The sequence below is a fragment of the Dermacentor andersoni genome, chromosome 1, assembly GCF_023375885.2.
Source record: "Dermacentor andersoni chromosome 1, qqDerAnde1_hic_scaffold, whole genome shotgun sequence".
NCBI lineage: Eukaryota > Metazoa > Arthropoda > Arachnida > Ixodida > Ixodidae > Dermacentor > Dermacentor andersoni.
In genome coordinates this window covers 296,977,916-296,991,912 of record NC_092814.1, presented here as the reverse complement: position 1 = coordinate 296,991,912, position 13,997 = coordinate 296,977,916, and the positions used below count along the sequence as shown (strand labels likewise).

Here is a 13,997-nt window from a genome sequence, read left to right as displayed (position 1 = left end):
TCAAGCGCTACTTTCTCGTCCTTTGAGGCAATTTCCTCACCCCTTAGCACAAGAAGTTGCTTTGCGAGCCGCGGTCTGCTCAACAAAGAAAAGTATGCCAGTTGTACGGCGGGAACGTTTTCTTTTTTTCCCGACAAGCTAAATTGCCCTTCCATATGTGTCACTATGGAACAACAAAGCATCGCTCGCGTGCCGTATGGTATCATCAGCTGCGTCTTCTTTATGCCGTTTGCTATAGAGACGATCCAGTCAACGGCTGCTGGATGCTGAAACTACGTTACGCGGACTTCCGGTCGAATCCGCCAATTTCAGCGAAGCGGTCGGGACTGCTTCGCGGGGCGATCTCTAAGATCAGCTCTCGATCTGCCATTCGAACAGACTTACTCCAATAAAATAAAGGCAGAAACTTCTGATCCGGGAGCGATCCAGACTTGCCATTGGAATTCAGCATTAGTTCTCGCATAGCACGCATAGCGGTTTGCATAAATCCTTTTCCAAGCAACGCACTCTTAAAAAGCCGGACGCATGACCAAGGGGAAGCTTGTATACCCGTCTTCAACGCCGCTGAGTGTCCAGCGGTGGGGCTCCAACAATGCACCTTCCGCAGTCGAGCCGGGCGTCCTGCCCACAAATGTGTTCGGTTTTTTTCATGTCCAACACTTCTTTCCAGCCCACTTCACGCACATTAATCTATTTCGCAGTAAAGGTACAATCATAAGTGCCTTATTTACAGTGTGATCATGCTTAAGTTTTACGGAATTTTAAATATCGCATGTGGCAGATAGTATAATTCTTATCCTTGAGCTAGATTATTCGAAGGCGGCGGGCATTACTAGCATGGTAAATCGTAACACATATTCAACTAATCACCGAAAATTTACTAATTAACTTCTTAATTGCGTTAGGCACATATTTCAGCTTATGAATTGAAGCCGGGGTTTGCAAGGCGTACCACTTGAAAACAATCTCAAAGGTGACACCAGTTTCGAGATATTTCCTAAAGTGTGCGACGAAATACATGGGCGTTCCAGTTACTTTTGTTCCTGATTGTATAAAAGAGCGTTTCCCCCCCCCCCCCCCCAAAAAAGTAAGTGGTACAACAGTGCATTTTTAGGGTGAGTTTGATGGCGCATACCTCCAAACTGGTGTCATTCTGTAAATTCATTGCAAGTGGATACGCCCTGTAAACCCACCAGCTATAATTCGTAAATTGCAATAATCGTAATCGTGTCGTAAAGTAATTAAGCAGGAAGTTAGTGATTTAAAAAAACTTAAAGATGTGTCTCGATTTTTTGTGCATGTCCGCCTCACCGAATGATCTAGCTCAATGACTAGAATTATGTTATCGGCAACAGAAAAAGATGTTTAAAACCGGTAAAACTTAAACATGGTCACCCCGTATATACGTTACGCATTTTATATAACATTATTTTTTATTAGTGATTTCAATTTTGAGCCGCCGTAATCGCGTGTGCACAGGTTGTTTCCTTTCCTCCCATTTTCAACCTGACGCCGCATATCTATTGCTACGGCCCTGTCGTCAAGCCCATGTACACCTTCGATAGCAAAACGAAAACGAGTTCACAGAGTTCGTTAGGTGACCAATTAATGTTTCCAGTGAATTTCATGCGTTCATAGCGTTGCTATTGGCATTTGACTGAGGTGTTATATGCGACACATTACAGCGATATTTCACTGTAAACAGCATTGAACCGCCGTAGCGCGGCAAATCATGGGACCATAACCTTGGGTGGATCGCATACAGATATTAGAGAGATTTAGATTAGGGGACTCAAGCGGCTTGCGTCCCCTAATCTAAAACTCTCTATTAAGAATGCACGCGGGCAAAAATGAAGGATCGCGAACTCGCTCAGCTGTCCACCTTGTTGCGCAATTCACACATTTCATAGCTCGAAGCAGAAAACTGTGCTGCAGTCCGGAGCTGTCGATCGGTAAACAGCGCTGCCCTTGGGCACTCGCCCTTATTAAGCTGTTAGCTAGACAACAGCCAACAGACGCGATGAGAGTGGCGCGCATAGAGGTACACTCGTCTTACATTTATTTTTATTTTTTTCCGCTCCCCACAACGGCGTAGTGCCCGCGGCAATCCACGAGCCTTATCGCGTATCGTGTGCGCAGGTAGTAATTACCCATATCGCGGTGCGCGGCCGGACAGGGCGAAAACTCGAAAGTGCCGAAGTCCTTGCTCCACGCGGCAGAGATAGACATCTCTGGGCTTTCGGCGGTGTGCGCCCGCAGCAGGTTGCAAAGCTCTCATAAGACGCGCGCTTTTGCCCCGTTCTCGCGACACGGCGGGGGCCAAACAACGTCCAGGAACCTCGTCGAGCTCCTTGCGATGACCACACGGGTTTTACAAGGAATTCTCAGTAACTCGCAAAAAATAATAATAATAAGAAATAAATAAGAAATAAAAGGGCGCGCAGCCGAACAGAAGCAGACGGACCGCCCTACCCATTGATGATACCTTGGTCGCGCACTCGGCCGTGGCCCTCCACTGCTCGTATGGGGGGGAAACCTCCTTTCCTTTCTTGCTTCTTAATTTTCGTCGCATGGAGGAGGAGGCGGCGCAGCAGCGGGTGCACACACTCACACACAGGGGGGAGCAGCCACGCGTGATCGAAGGCAAACCGCACGGTTCGCACAGGGCGATGCCGAGAAAGTCGGCCCGACGCAACTCTTTTTTTTTTTTTTTTCTCACTCTCGTCTTGTCGTTTTATCTCCCATACGACGGCGACTACGGGCGGCATCTATCGATTCCTGGAACCCGGCGACGCGTGTCGACGACTCCGCCCGACTCGCCGCCGCCGATCGGCAGAAGACGACGACGACAACAACAACAACGCGCGAGGGCCAGCGCGAGAGAAAAAAATAATAAGATGAAAATAAAACGAAAACTAAAGTAAAACCGGTTGCAGGGGCAATAGACGAACCAGTCGCCGGGTGACGCAACGACGACGTCCCGCGCTACGGCGGCAACGTTCGACGCTCTGGGGCATTCCACGCGCGCCAGCAGCAGCAGCACCCACTACACGGCGCCTGAATGAGGCAGAGGTCGTGGAGGACGAGTGCGGACGCACTTGCACAAGGGGCGCTCAGTGAACCGATATGGCCTAGAAATAACGGGCCACACGCGACAGTTGCGAGTCGCCAAGGGGGTCGGAACCTTGTATACTTACATGCGTCGCTTGCAATCGCTGACGTCTTTCGGCAGCAGCACGGCGACTTCGCAGCAACAAATCGTTCACGCACAACGTCAGCTTGACTGACGAACTACTTTATTACGGCTTCTTTGCATTGCTTCAACCATCGCTTTTCGTTGTGAAGGCGTAACTAACCGCGCAAGATGTGGCGAAAAGCCTGGACAACAAGCCGTGATTCGGGGCTTTACGTTGCCTCTTCGATTGGCTGGCAACTTCACGCGGTAAGAAAGCTACAACGGTTTACGGTAGTGTGAATGCAAGTTACCTGAAGCGACCACTACAGTGAAGTTTGAAAGGAGAGACAAAAAAAAAAGAGTAATTTAGACCCGTATACAGACTGTGGTTGTCGGTTAAGTTCAGAATTTCTCGGTGACCTAAGTGTGCAGTAGGAATGTCACACGAGCACTCTGCAACCTTCTGAAGTTTTCTGACTTATTCAACGAGCGGTGTTTAGAAAGTAATGCTTATCGTTACCAATCACGTAATGCAGTAGGCTAACACTTTGAAGCTGTGGCTTGTCATGTTTCTGACTCAGTAACGTTGCTCGGTGGGGTCATTATCTGATCGTTTATTTTCAGTCTAATCGCTTGCGGGTGTGCTCAGTTGCGATATATTCGTTCTTATTGTGCACAAGGGCTTCGAAGGCAGATATTAGGTATTTTGTAGTAACTTGTAGCAAAGACATATTATCGCTAGTCACTCGCTTACCCTGTGGACCGTCACGAAACGTTCACCTTAGAACAATCGTATGTTGACGGTTTAGTCGGCGTCACTCGCGATTTGACGCACTGTCTCAAGTGAGCGCCTATCCACTTGTTTTTGATAAGTTGGCGATAGAGTGGGCGCAAATTTACGTGTGAGTTGGGGTTGATGTGCGTAGACAAAGTGCAAGAAAGTTACTAGGCCAAGAAGTGGCGCTACTCCCTTTGTCACTGTGGAACGAGCGGTACTCCCTCTTACCGACGTTCCGGGGTCAAAGTTATTTCTTTGGAGATTAGCGACACAACGCTGGAGGTTGAGTTTTTTTTTCTTTCTTTAATCCTCGAGGAAAGCCGTGAATCGCGAAAGGTCGGCAACACACGCAGTCCTCATGTAGCAGCAGTCCGTGGACTTGGTCACACAGATTCATTCCATTCTTCAATATGCCTATCACGGCTTTTGCAGCGAAGTATTGCATAAGTCTTCCCTCTACCATTACACATTTTTGTAGCATAAATGGAGCACAGTGCGTTAGCGAACACCAAGTTACATTTTGGACAGCTGATTGCACAGTAGCCGGGCAGAATCACTAGTGGTTTCGTATTCGTGCGCTTTTGCTGCGGCAACGTGCAGCGCGCCGCCGAAAGCGCCATCTCGTTCTTCTACAGCAAACTGCTCCGCGAAGACACTCGGGCTGAGCAATTGCCGACATGCCTCTGCAAGGCTACACCCACCTGCAAATAGAACCTCCTCCTCCTCCTCCTCCTCCTTCTTCTTCCTCCTCCTTCTCCTCCTCTTGTGCAATGTTCTCATAGCATCGTACTCGTAGGTCCTAGTTCTCAATTCTATGTTGCATGCGTCGCGAAGAATAATTGAGATTTTCTGCAAAACGGCTGGTTTGCATACTATTACTCGCGGGCTTAAGTTGCTTTGCGCGGCACATGTAGCCGGTGACAGCCATAAGAATGCAACTTCAAATACCCCGCTACCCTGCATAGTGATGCGCACAGTGCAAAAAAAAAAAAAAAAAAAATACTACACAAGAGAGAAGAGTACTTATGTACCAACTCCTCCAACTTTCCATCTTGGACCAGCTGTCCAACTCCCAGAGAACTTGTATAGATGCGCAAAACCAAACAATCGCTCGTTACCCTGGCGTTACCGCGGCGTCACAGCGGAGGTGAACTTGTATCTTTTAGAGATCAGATGCACATAAGGAAGAAGCAGTACGGTTTTGTGGGCAGAGTCTGTCTAATGATTGACTGGTGGGGTTTACTGTTCCAAAGCAACGGTGGGGTTAAGCGAGACGCCGTAATGGAGGACTCCGGATCAAGTTTGACCACCTAGGTTTCTTTAACGTGCACCCAAATCAAAGTACAGGAGCTTTTTTTTTTTTTTTCAGCACCACAACGGAATGCGGCCGCCACTGCAAGGAGTCCAAGCCACGGCCTCGAGTTTAGCAGCAGGACGCCATAGCCACTGCACCACCACGGCGGCGGGTTGGGCGGAGCTTGTACTGAATTCTTAGGCTGTCACCAAGTGTAAACGCGTCTCACACAGCGGGCACCCAGAGACGCCCTCCGAGCGCAGCAGGCTTCTTCAGGCGCGGCTGTCGCAGGGCAGCGGTTCGTCGTACACGCCCTTGACTCTCTTGTTGGCCGGATCGAAGGGCACCTTGGAGTGGAAGGTGGCTTTGAACCGACGGCCCAGAGACTCGAGCCAGTAGTTACCAGACGCCAGGTAGTCTGATGACACCGGAGCGCCGTCGGGCCGCTTCACGTAGCCGCAGGCCAGGCTCTGGCCCAGGGCGAAGCCGTACTCGCCGCGTCGAGTAAAGCCCACCACCTCGTCGTCGCGCCAAATCGCCTCCAGTCCGTGCAGCGCCACGTTCCTGTTTGAGCGCAGAGAAAACTTCCCGTTAGAGGGTTTTACCCTCTCCGTATACAGGTTTTGCAGTACGGAATAACAGGGAGTTGTAAGTAACGCGCACCAAAAGTTCAGGGGACGCAAACCGGTACGAAAGACAGCAAAACAAAAGAACGCACAACGAATACAAAAGAACTCGGCAGGGTGCAAGGCTTCGGATGTGCAAAGATGCCTGGGTGGGCTAATATAACGCCGCAGACGTTACGTTACAGACGTTAAGGAGGTAGGAGCGCGGATGGCGACTTCTTACGGCGGTTTGTTCAACCTCAAGGCGTCAGAAACCTTGATTCAGAGTATATATCCTCGCCGAAGGAAAATAACTATATTTCGTGATTACGCTGTTGCCGACGCCTTTACACCAGCAACTGAGTAGGATATGCATTACCCGTCACTGCAATAACGGTAGTGAACGCTTTGCTCGATCTATACGTCACTAGGTGCCGCCAACGGTGCTCTCATGTCTGCGTATTTAATATTCCGTGAATGGTAATATGCATACGGGCACGCTGAAGCTTTTTATTATGTCCTATACAGGCTAACCGGTACAAAATCTGGACGACAGAGTCAGCCACTGACATTTACCTAACAGAAGAGCTGGTTGCTCTTAACAAAAGGCGTGGCTGCTGCTTAAAGAGAGGTGATAAACGCTCGATAGCTTCACGAAACTGACTTTAGAGGGTTTGGCTTGGTCACGAAAGAAAAAAAACAATGTTTCTTCTAATGCACTCCTGGTTAGCACTCACTTGAATACCGAACTACACAGGTAACGCCTACGAATATACAATGTCCACATGAGTTCATAGGAGACGGAATTTGTGAAAAAGCCGATTTGCCGTAAAGACTGGGCACATAGTCATGAATTCAAAGTTTCAGTATGTAGTATATATCCCTTTTGCGACTTACGCAGTGATCAATTAAACAAGAGGCGTCATGCTTCAACAAAGCATAAATTCACATTTGTCGCGAAAGCCATGTCCTGTAAACTTTCGGTGGCCGACTGTATACATAAATCTTGCTTATGACCTTAAACAATACTTTTCTGCATCGATTTGTTAGGGCTTGACGTCATTCAGCGAGCAAACGGATGCCGAAATCATTTCTCTCTCAGCTAGCACAACAGCCTGAGCCGGAGGCTAACAGCGTGTTTCAAAGGAACAGTAATACTACACATGGATGGACATCACGAAGTAAAACCGTGAATTACTGTCTCCACGAGGCGCCCCGGCGCTGCCGGCCGCGAGCGCTTCCCTTTCGTCGAGCGCTCGCGCGCCGTCTGTTCTTGCGCTTTCGACATTCATTTAAGGCTCGCCATCTCGATTCAGCTATATATCGCCACACCATATCCTGACAAGCCGTGAGCCAGTACAGCCGAAGCGCTACCGGCTTCATTCATTCAACAACTTCAACAATTAAAACGTACTGATAGAGGCACGTTTCTGCATGCCGACGCCGAAGTCTGTATATAGTCCGCCGTGAAGTGCTTATCCTGGTTGGGTGAATGCCGCGTATAGCAGCTATATATAGCACATAAAGACACGTTGATATACAACCATTTCTTTAATTAATGTAACAGATTTAGCAAAATTTCAAAAATGTGGGCGCTCGGGGAGCGACAGAACGTCATGTAGCCGTCCTGAATTATAGCTGTACGCGCGAAGCCGAGCTATAATCTAATCGCTTTCAAATAACTATCTTGCTAACGCAGACAGTGCAGGGCAAACGCTTAGCGGCGCAAAGTTGGGCGATTGACGCAACGCGTCCAGGCTTCTGCTGGGGCGGGGCCTGAATAAACAAAGGAGCCTTTCAGGCCGCAGAAAGATAACACGTGGACAAGGGGCGGTGCGCTCTTGTCAACCAGCATATAGTGCTCTCAGTGCCTGATTTTTTTTTTTTCGCACTGCCACCCACGTGATCGAGCCCCGCCTTGATAACGACCCAATCCGAAAGAGCGCAGCTCGCAGTCTAGCTACAAGCCGCTCGCCACGCATCGGAGTCGTCCGTAGACGTAGAGCAGATCGTCTTCGGGCACGGATCACTTTCTTCCTGCCGGCGTGCCACCAGAAACTTCCTGTCGCGGTGCCCCACCATGGGCGGCCGTCGTGCGCCTACGCGGGCTTCCGGCCATTCGATAGACAATGGAGTCTGATGCGCGGCCGTGTCTCGTGCTTTCCGGTCTCACGCCAGAAGACAATACGTGCCAGCAGCCAGCGCAGAACCGCGCGCGCGTCGATTGATTCCCGAGCCGCCTCGACATGTCACGGCGCCGCGACCCGACACACAAGGCGGCACACTGCACCGATTCGGATGTGAGACGCCGGCGGCAGACCAAAGGGCACGGAGAAAACGATCGTCGACCATCGAAAACGATCGTCGACCATCGAAAACGATCAGCTATGGAAGAACCGACGCTGGGACTCTCACGAAGCGAGAGTTGGCGCCGTAGCAACTGCATTGGCCGTGCGAAAAGAAAAAGGAGCCGCGAAACTCAGTGGCGCGCATCCCACCAGTGATCTAGGCAAGCGGCCGCCTGGCTGTATATGCACTGATATAGAGTTACACAACTTGTTCTGTTCGTATATAACATATCTCAGAGGAGGTGGCATCGTCGCGTTTAAAGCAGCAGACAGTGAGCCATGCCTGGCGCAACCGGCCAGGGGTTCTCAGCCGCGGTAGCATGTAAACTGCCAAGATGAAATTGAGCCAGGTGTAAACACACGGATACGTTTTGGCGCCCGTGCCGAAGGGCATTTGTGACGGCTATCGTCTGTAACTGCCAGGGTTCAACATGTCTGAGGTATATGGCGTCGCTAACACTAACAGCCGCCAATGGTGACTCGTGATGAAGGCACACGCAAGCTGCCGCCTCTAAATCCGTCAGTCTGATTACCGAGAGCCGATCTAACGCACGCAGGGTAGGGTTGCCAACTCTCGAGTGGAGGAAGTCAGGACAGAGAATAGGGGGAGGGGGCGACGACCAACCCTGTCAGTGCCAGGATTCGCCATTAGTTTGTACGTGTAGTCTGTATATAGTCGTATACCATGTTCGAGGCTTACATCAAGGAAGATGCGGTAGTTCCCAGGCTAACACGGCTACTAATACAAATAGAGGTACCGTGAAGGGTTAGGGCCTACACCAGAACTGGAACCTCAAAGAAAACAGAACCGCCTTTATGCTTATGACAACGCAGCAGACGACAAAAGAGAAAGATGTCCAACCGAGCCGCCAGACATGATCAAAATAAGATCTCGTTTATTGATTGTTATTCAGTAGAAAACAAAACAAGAGAAGTCGGGAAATTTGGTCATCCCAACTGTATGAAGTCCGGACACGGGACATTTACTTAAAATTCGGGACTGTCTCGCCAAATTCGGGACGGTTGGCAACCTTAACGCAGGGGCGAAGTCAAAAGAGGAGGGCGGGCACACCGGGACCGTGCCCCGCCCCCCCTCCTCAGAAATTCGTGACTTCAAGAACCAGCGCACCGCCGGCCCGAGCTCCAAGAAAGTGCGGTTGGAGAGCATCGTTTCTCACGGATCAGCAATCAGCCACTATGAAGTTTTCTAGGATATGCACTCTACACACTTAGCCGCCATATCACGCACATATAGGCGGCATTGTTTGCTGCGACCAAAAGCCTGTTTTCGAATTGGCGAGCAAAGCATTAAGCACCAGAGCCTATGGATACACTGTAAAAAAATGTACACCCTTAAAGGTGAAAAAGGGCGTAAATATGTCTATTACTCGCACTCTTATGGTGTCAGTTATATAAATCACACCCTAAGGGTGTGAGTTATAGACAGCTTTACACCCTTTTTAATTTTTAAGGGTGCAAATTATTTTACAGCGTATAGTACAAATTTGGAGGCATTCATGCGCAGGGAGAAAATTGCAGCTTCGCCCATAATGCGAAGCAGTGACGCCATTACATACGCGGCATGTCTCGCACTGTTTCGTCTGGCATCGGTTGGAATGAAACATTCCGGCAGAACGCATCTGACGATAGATGTCGACGTTAAAGCGACTAACGTTGAAAAAACGCAGCGACACACCGTTCTGCCACCGCCGAAGCGCGTCATGCATGAGGCTTGCACCTGAAGCCGGGCTCCTCCCTGGCGCTTCCCCCTGTACACGCTGCGCCATTTAGCGGCACTACTGCGAAGTGCGTACGTGGTGCGACTGTGAATATTTACTCGGACAAGATTGAATATACATGACGCGTTCTGGATTCCACCCAGCACCGGAGAAATTTTAAAGGATATTTTTTTTTCTGTCATTGAAGAGCGGCCCATACCCAGTGGCACATAATCAGCGACTCAAGTTGGTCCGGCAGTTGGTCTCGAACTTGATTCCCTCAGCGCAGCAGCCCATGGCCGCGCGACTGGCAGCTCGAGGCACTTTGCGTGTACTTGCGGACTTCTTTCACGCTCAGAAAAAGTTTTGTGTAGCACGTATTGAGCAACGGAAAGCTGTATCGGGAGATTTTCATGTTGATCTACAATTTTCTCGTTTACACTATTAATCTAATTACAATAATTGATAAGTTAATTAACTAATTCTGAGTATCTCCAAGCAATGGCAAACAACATTAACTTGGTTCTGTCCAGTTATGCAGCATTTGCATATTTCGAAAGTATGGCTCAAGCTACACGTAACACCCAGTATATACGCACAAAACCAAGTGCTCGTTCGGGACGCGTGCCTGAGCCGTCTCGACAAGCGAAAATCAAACTGTACCTGAAAACTCGAACATGAATTCCCTTGAGTTCTGGCACAGCGCGAAATATAACCTTTTCCTTCTCTTTCTTTTTTTTTTTTTAATACCGTGTCTCTGCTTAATTCCCCGATGGATCGCACACGCGGTCACCTATGTCACATCTTATGTAACCATGCGAATTCGGCATATGAAAGGTCGCGGTGCGCCGTGAAGTAGCGGATAGCGAAAAAAAAAAAAAAACTATTGATCGCTTCGCGGCGCTCCGGCGGCGCTGCAGAGCCGTGCAAGACCACATTCAAGCTGTACTCGAGGCAGAGCGCGCACCAACGGTGATAATCAGCTGTCATTATCCCAAATTGGAGCTGGCTTAGAAAGCCCAGTCGTTTTCCGCGACACTTATAGAAGAGGTGCCAGCGCTGCCCATGCGTCGAAAGTGCTTAATCAGATGTCGCTGTTCCGGAGGGGGTATGCTCCTGAATATGCTGCCTGACGGTGCAATTGCGAACGGTGTTAGATTGCAGAATGTATCGCCTAATATGCTATGGGGAACATATAGTTAGCGCACGATTACTTGCCACGGTCGCTTCATGGCGATGGCAATCTGTTGCTGAGCACGAGATCGCGGGCTTAATTCCCGCGACCACGGCGGCCACATTCCAATGGGGGACACGGAAAGCAAAATTGCTCCTGCACTTAAATTGCGGTGCATGTTAAAGAACTCCGGCTGGTCAAATTGTGCCTGAGCTACGAAGGAAGAGGAGGAGGACAGCACGAATGAGCCACTACACTGTATTTCTAGGTACAATAACTCGAAAAGTAATTTTTTTTCTGACAGCAATAATTAGGCATTCCCTTTAAAACTGAAACGTGCTGTGCCTTGTCGTTCATTGACTAATCATGACCGTCGAACTGAAATTGAAACAGGGATGTGGCTTTCAGCGCACTGGCCACCTCTGGAGCCTGAACGTCGAAAGCAAGAGCGCTTGGGCCAGCATTGGCTAAAACCACGATATAGCATGTGCAGATACCATCACCTACGTGTTATTAAGCGAAACAAGTGCATCATTTTTTTTTTATGGGAAACCGTCGTATACGCGCTACGTGGCGTTTGCTTGCAAGTGTACTGTGGAAAGCTTTCCGATGTATATAGCGACATCCCGCACATGAGAGAGAGAGAGAGAGAGAGAGAGAGAAAGAGAGAGAGAGAGAGAGACGTGCTAGGGTCAGGGATACAGCCAGTGTGATCTCTTGGGTGACCACAACAGACCGAATTGACCGTTTATCTGCCAATGCAAGCTTAGCATGCACATTCTCGAGCGCATACCTTAGCATTTTCGTGGAAATTTTGCCGCGATAGAGCAGATGGCCCGTGTTCCGGCGACCTGAGAGATCCGTCACAACGGGTCGCCGCCGACATGACAGCTCCGAACACACAAATTTGTCATAACTATTAAAATGTGTCGATCGTCTAACCTTACATATGCAGTCGGGACGTGTCCTGAAAAGCATCCTGCTGAGTGTGCTATTATGACTTGGTCATCGCGTCACGCTGTGGTCCTATACGACTGCGAGGGTCGTGAACTGCGCACTGCGCGAGCTGCTAAGAGCTTCGCCGTCCAACTGTTAATGGTAGATTATTTATATACAGTTAACTATCACGCATTTTTCAAGGGAGACTCTACGATGATCGACGTTCATGGGCGGTTCCCTATCGGCCGCTTCAACGAGAGGTCACTCCAATCATGTTATAAAACGCATCGATACATAAATTCGATCGACAAGCGATTAACAACAGTGCACCGCTGAATAACACTTAAACAGCGAAATTAAGCAATACAGTTAAATAAAAAAATATACTTGAAAGCACCCGCTGGGTGTGCTATCATTTTTAGATCAATTGGAGTCATAGCGCTGGATTGACACGGACCAGAAAGACGAAAGGACGTTTGATGTTTTGGATTACAGATGCTCACCACAGAAAGCTCAAACATCATTCCACATCAAGAAAAATTTAAACTTGATCACATTTATTTCCGGTCATGAAGAGTACATTCATACAAAAAAGAAAACAACGATGAAATGCTAGTTGAGCTAAAAGTTCATTAGTATAGTAATTATTTATTAGTAATTTGTTTGCTGAACTCTTCATCATTGAAATTTCGCCTTCACTCAGGCGTGTCCAAACACTACTATATGGCTTTTCGTCAAAATTCCCGCAGTTAAGCCCGCCTTATCTGTGTTTCAAACTCCGTGTATCAAATAGGATACGTAGGGCTTTGTGAGGTTAAAAGCATGGTCGCGTTCTAGCTCGACGAATTTTCACCCGATTAAGGCGCGAAACTGAGACATATAAACACATCTTAAAAATCGCCATTGACAGATGCAATAATTGAATCTTTCAGCTGGATTGCTGTTAGATGCAGACATTACTAGCATAAGAAGTCGAAATACATAATTAATTAAGATCATTCACTAATCAACCGTTAACTAATAATTTTAGGGCAAATTCAGCAATTTATGAATTGTATTTAGTGAGATCGCAAGACACATCCAATTGCAATCAGTTTTCAAAGCTATTAGCAGTTTTGAGATAAGATCACACCAGTTTCGAGATATGTGTTCCCCAAACTGTACCGCGGAATGCATTGGTCTCCTAGTTAATGTTATTCTGCAATGTGTCAAAACGCGTTTTCTTAAAAAATAGTCAGTAGAACAACATTCCACTTTAGTGCAAGTTTGACGGCGCTTATGTCAAAACTGCTAATAGCTTTGAAAATTGATTGCAATTGGATGTGCCTTGCGATCTCACTAGATACAATTCATAAATTGCACAATTTGCCCTATATTATTTGTTAACGGTTGATTAGTGAATGCTCTTAATTAATTTTGTATTTCGACTTCTTATGCAAGTAATGTCTGCATCTTACAGCAATCCAGCTGAAAGATTCAATTATTGGATCTGTCAATGGCGATATTTAAGATGTGTTTATATGTCTCAGTTTCGCGCCTTAATCGGGTGAAAATTCGTCGAGCTAGAACGCGACCATGCTATTAACCTCACAAAGCCCTACGTATCCTATTTAATACACGGAGTTTGAAACATAGATAAGGCGGGCTTAACTGCGGGAATTTTGACGAAAAGCCATATAGTAGTGTTACACCCTTTGGGGTGTATATTTGCCACACAACAATAATCGTCATCTGTCTTGTCCGCATTTCGTTTCTTTAACGCCGCGAGCCCGGTACTTCCAAATCACGAACTGCATGCGCGTTATCAGCATGACAGAGCATTCTCGACAGGAAAGTAGCGAGCGCAGCGTTTTCAAGGAAGGAAACGAAAGCAAGACAGATGAGGATTATCATTGTGCGGCAAATATACACGCCAAAGGGTGCAAACGTTTTTTAGAGTGCACCGAGAGAACCAAGTTGGCGAGAA

The 13,997-nt window shown here is 48.1% G+C and overlaps 1 protein-coding gene across 4 annotated transcripts in view; it reads right to left on the bottom strand.

Moving 5' to 3' along the window:
* Positions 1-3,279: 3,279 nt before the first annotated feature.
* Sardh (Sarcosine dehydrogenase) overlaps positions 3,280-13,997 on the bottom strand; it is a 199,428-nt gene continuing 188,710 nt past the window's right edge. For all 4 annotated transcript variants that reach the window (XM_072285142.1, XM_072285140.1, XM_072285141.1 and 1 more), the window contains one exon: positions 3,280-5,811. In XM_072285142.1, the coding sequence (XP_072141243.1) occupies positions 5,520-5,811 (292 nt within the window). In that variant the 3' untranslated portion in view covers positions 3,280-5,519. The remainder of the gene's footprint in view (positions 5,812-13,997) is intronic.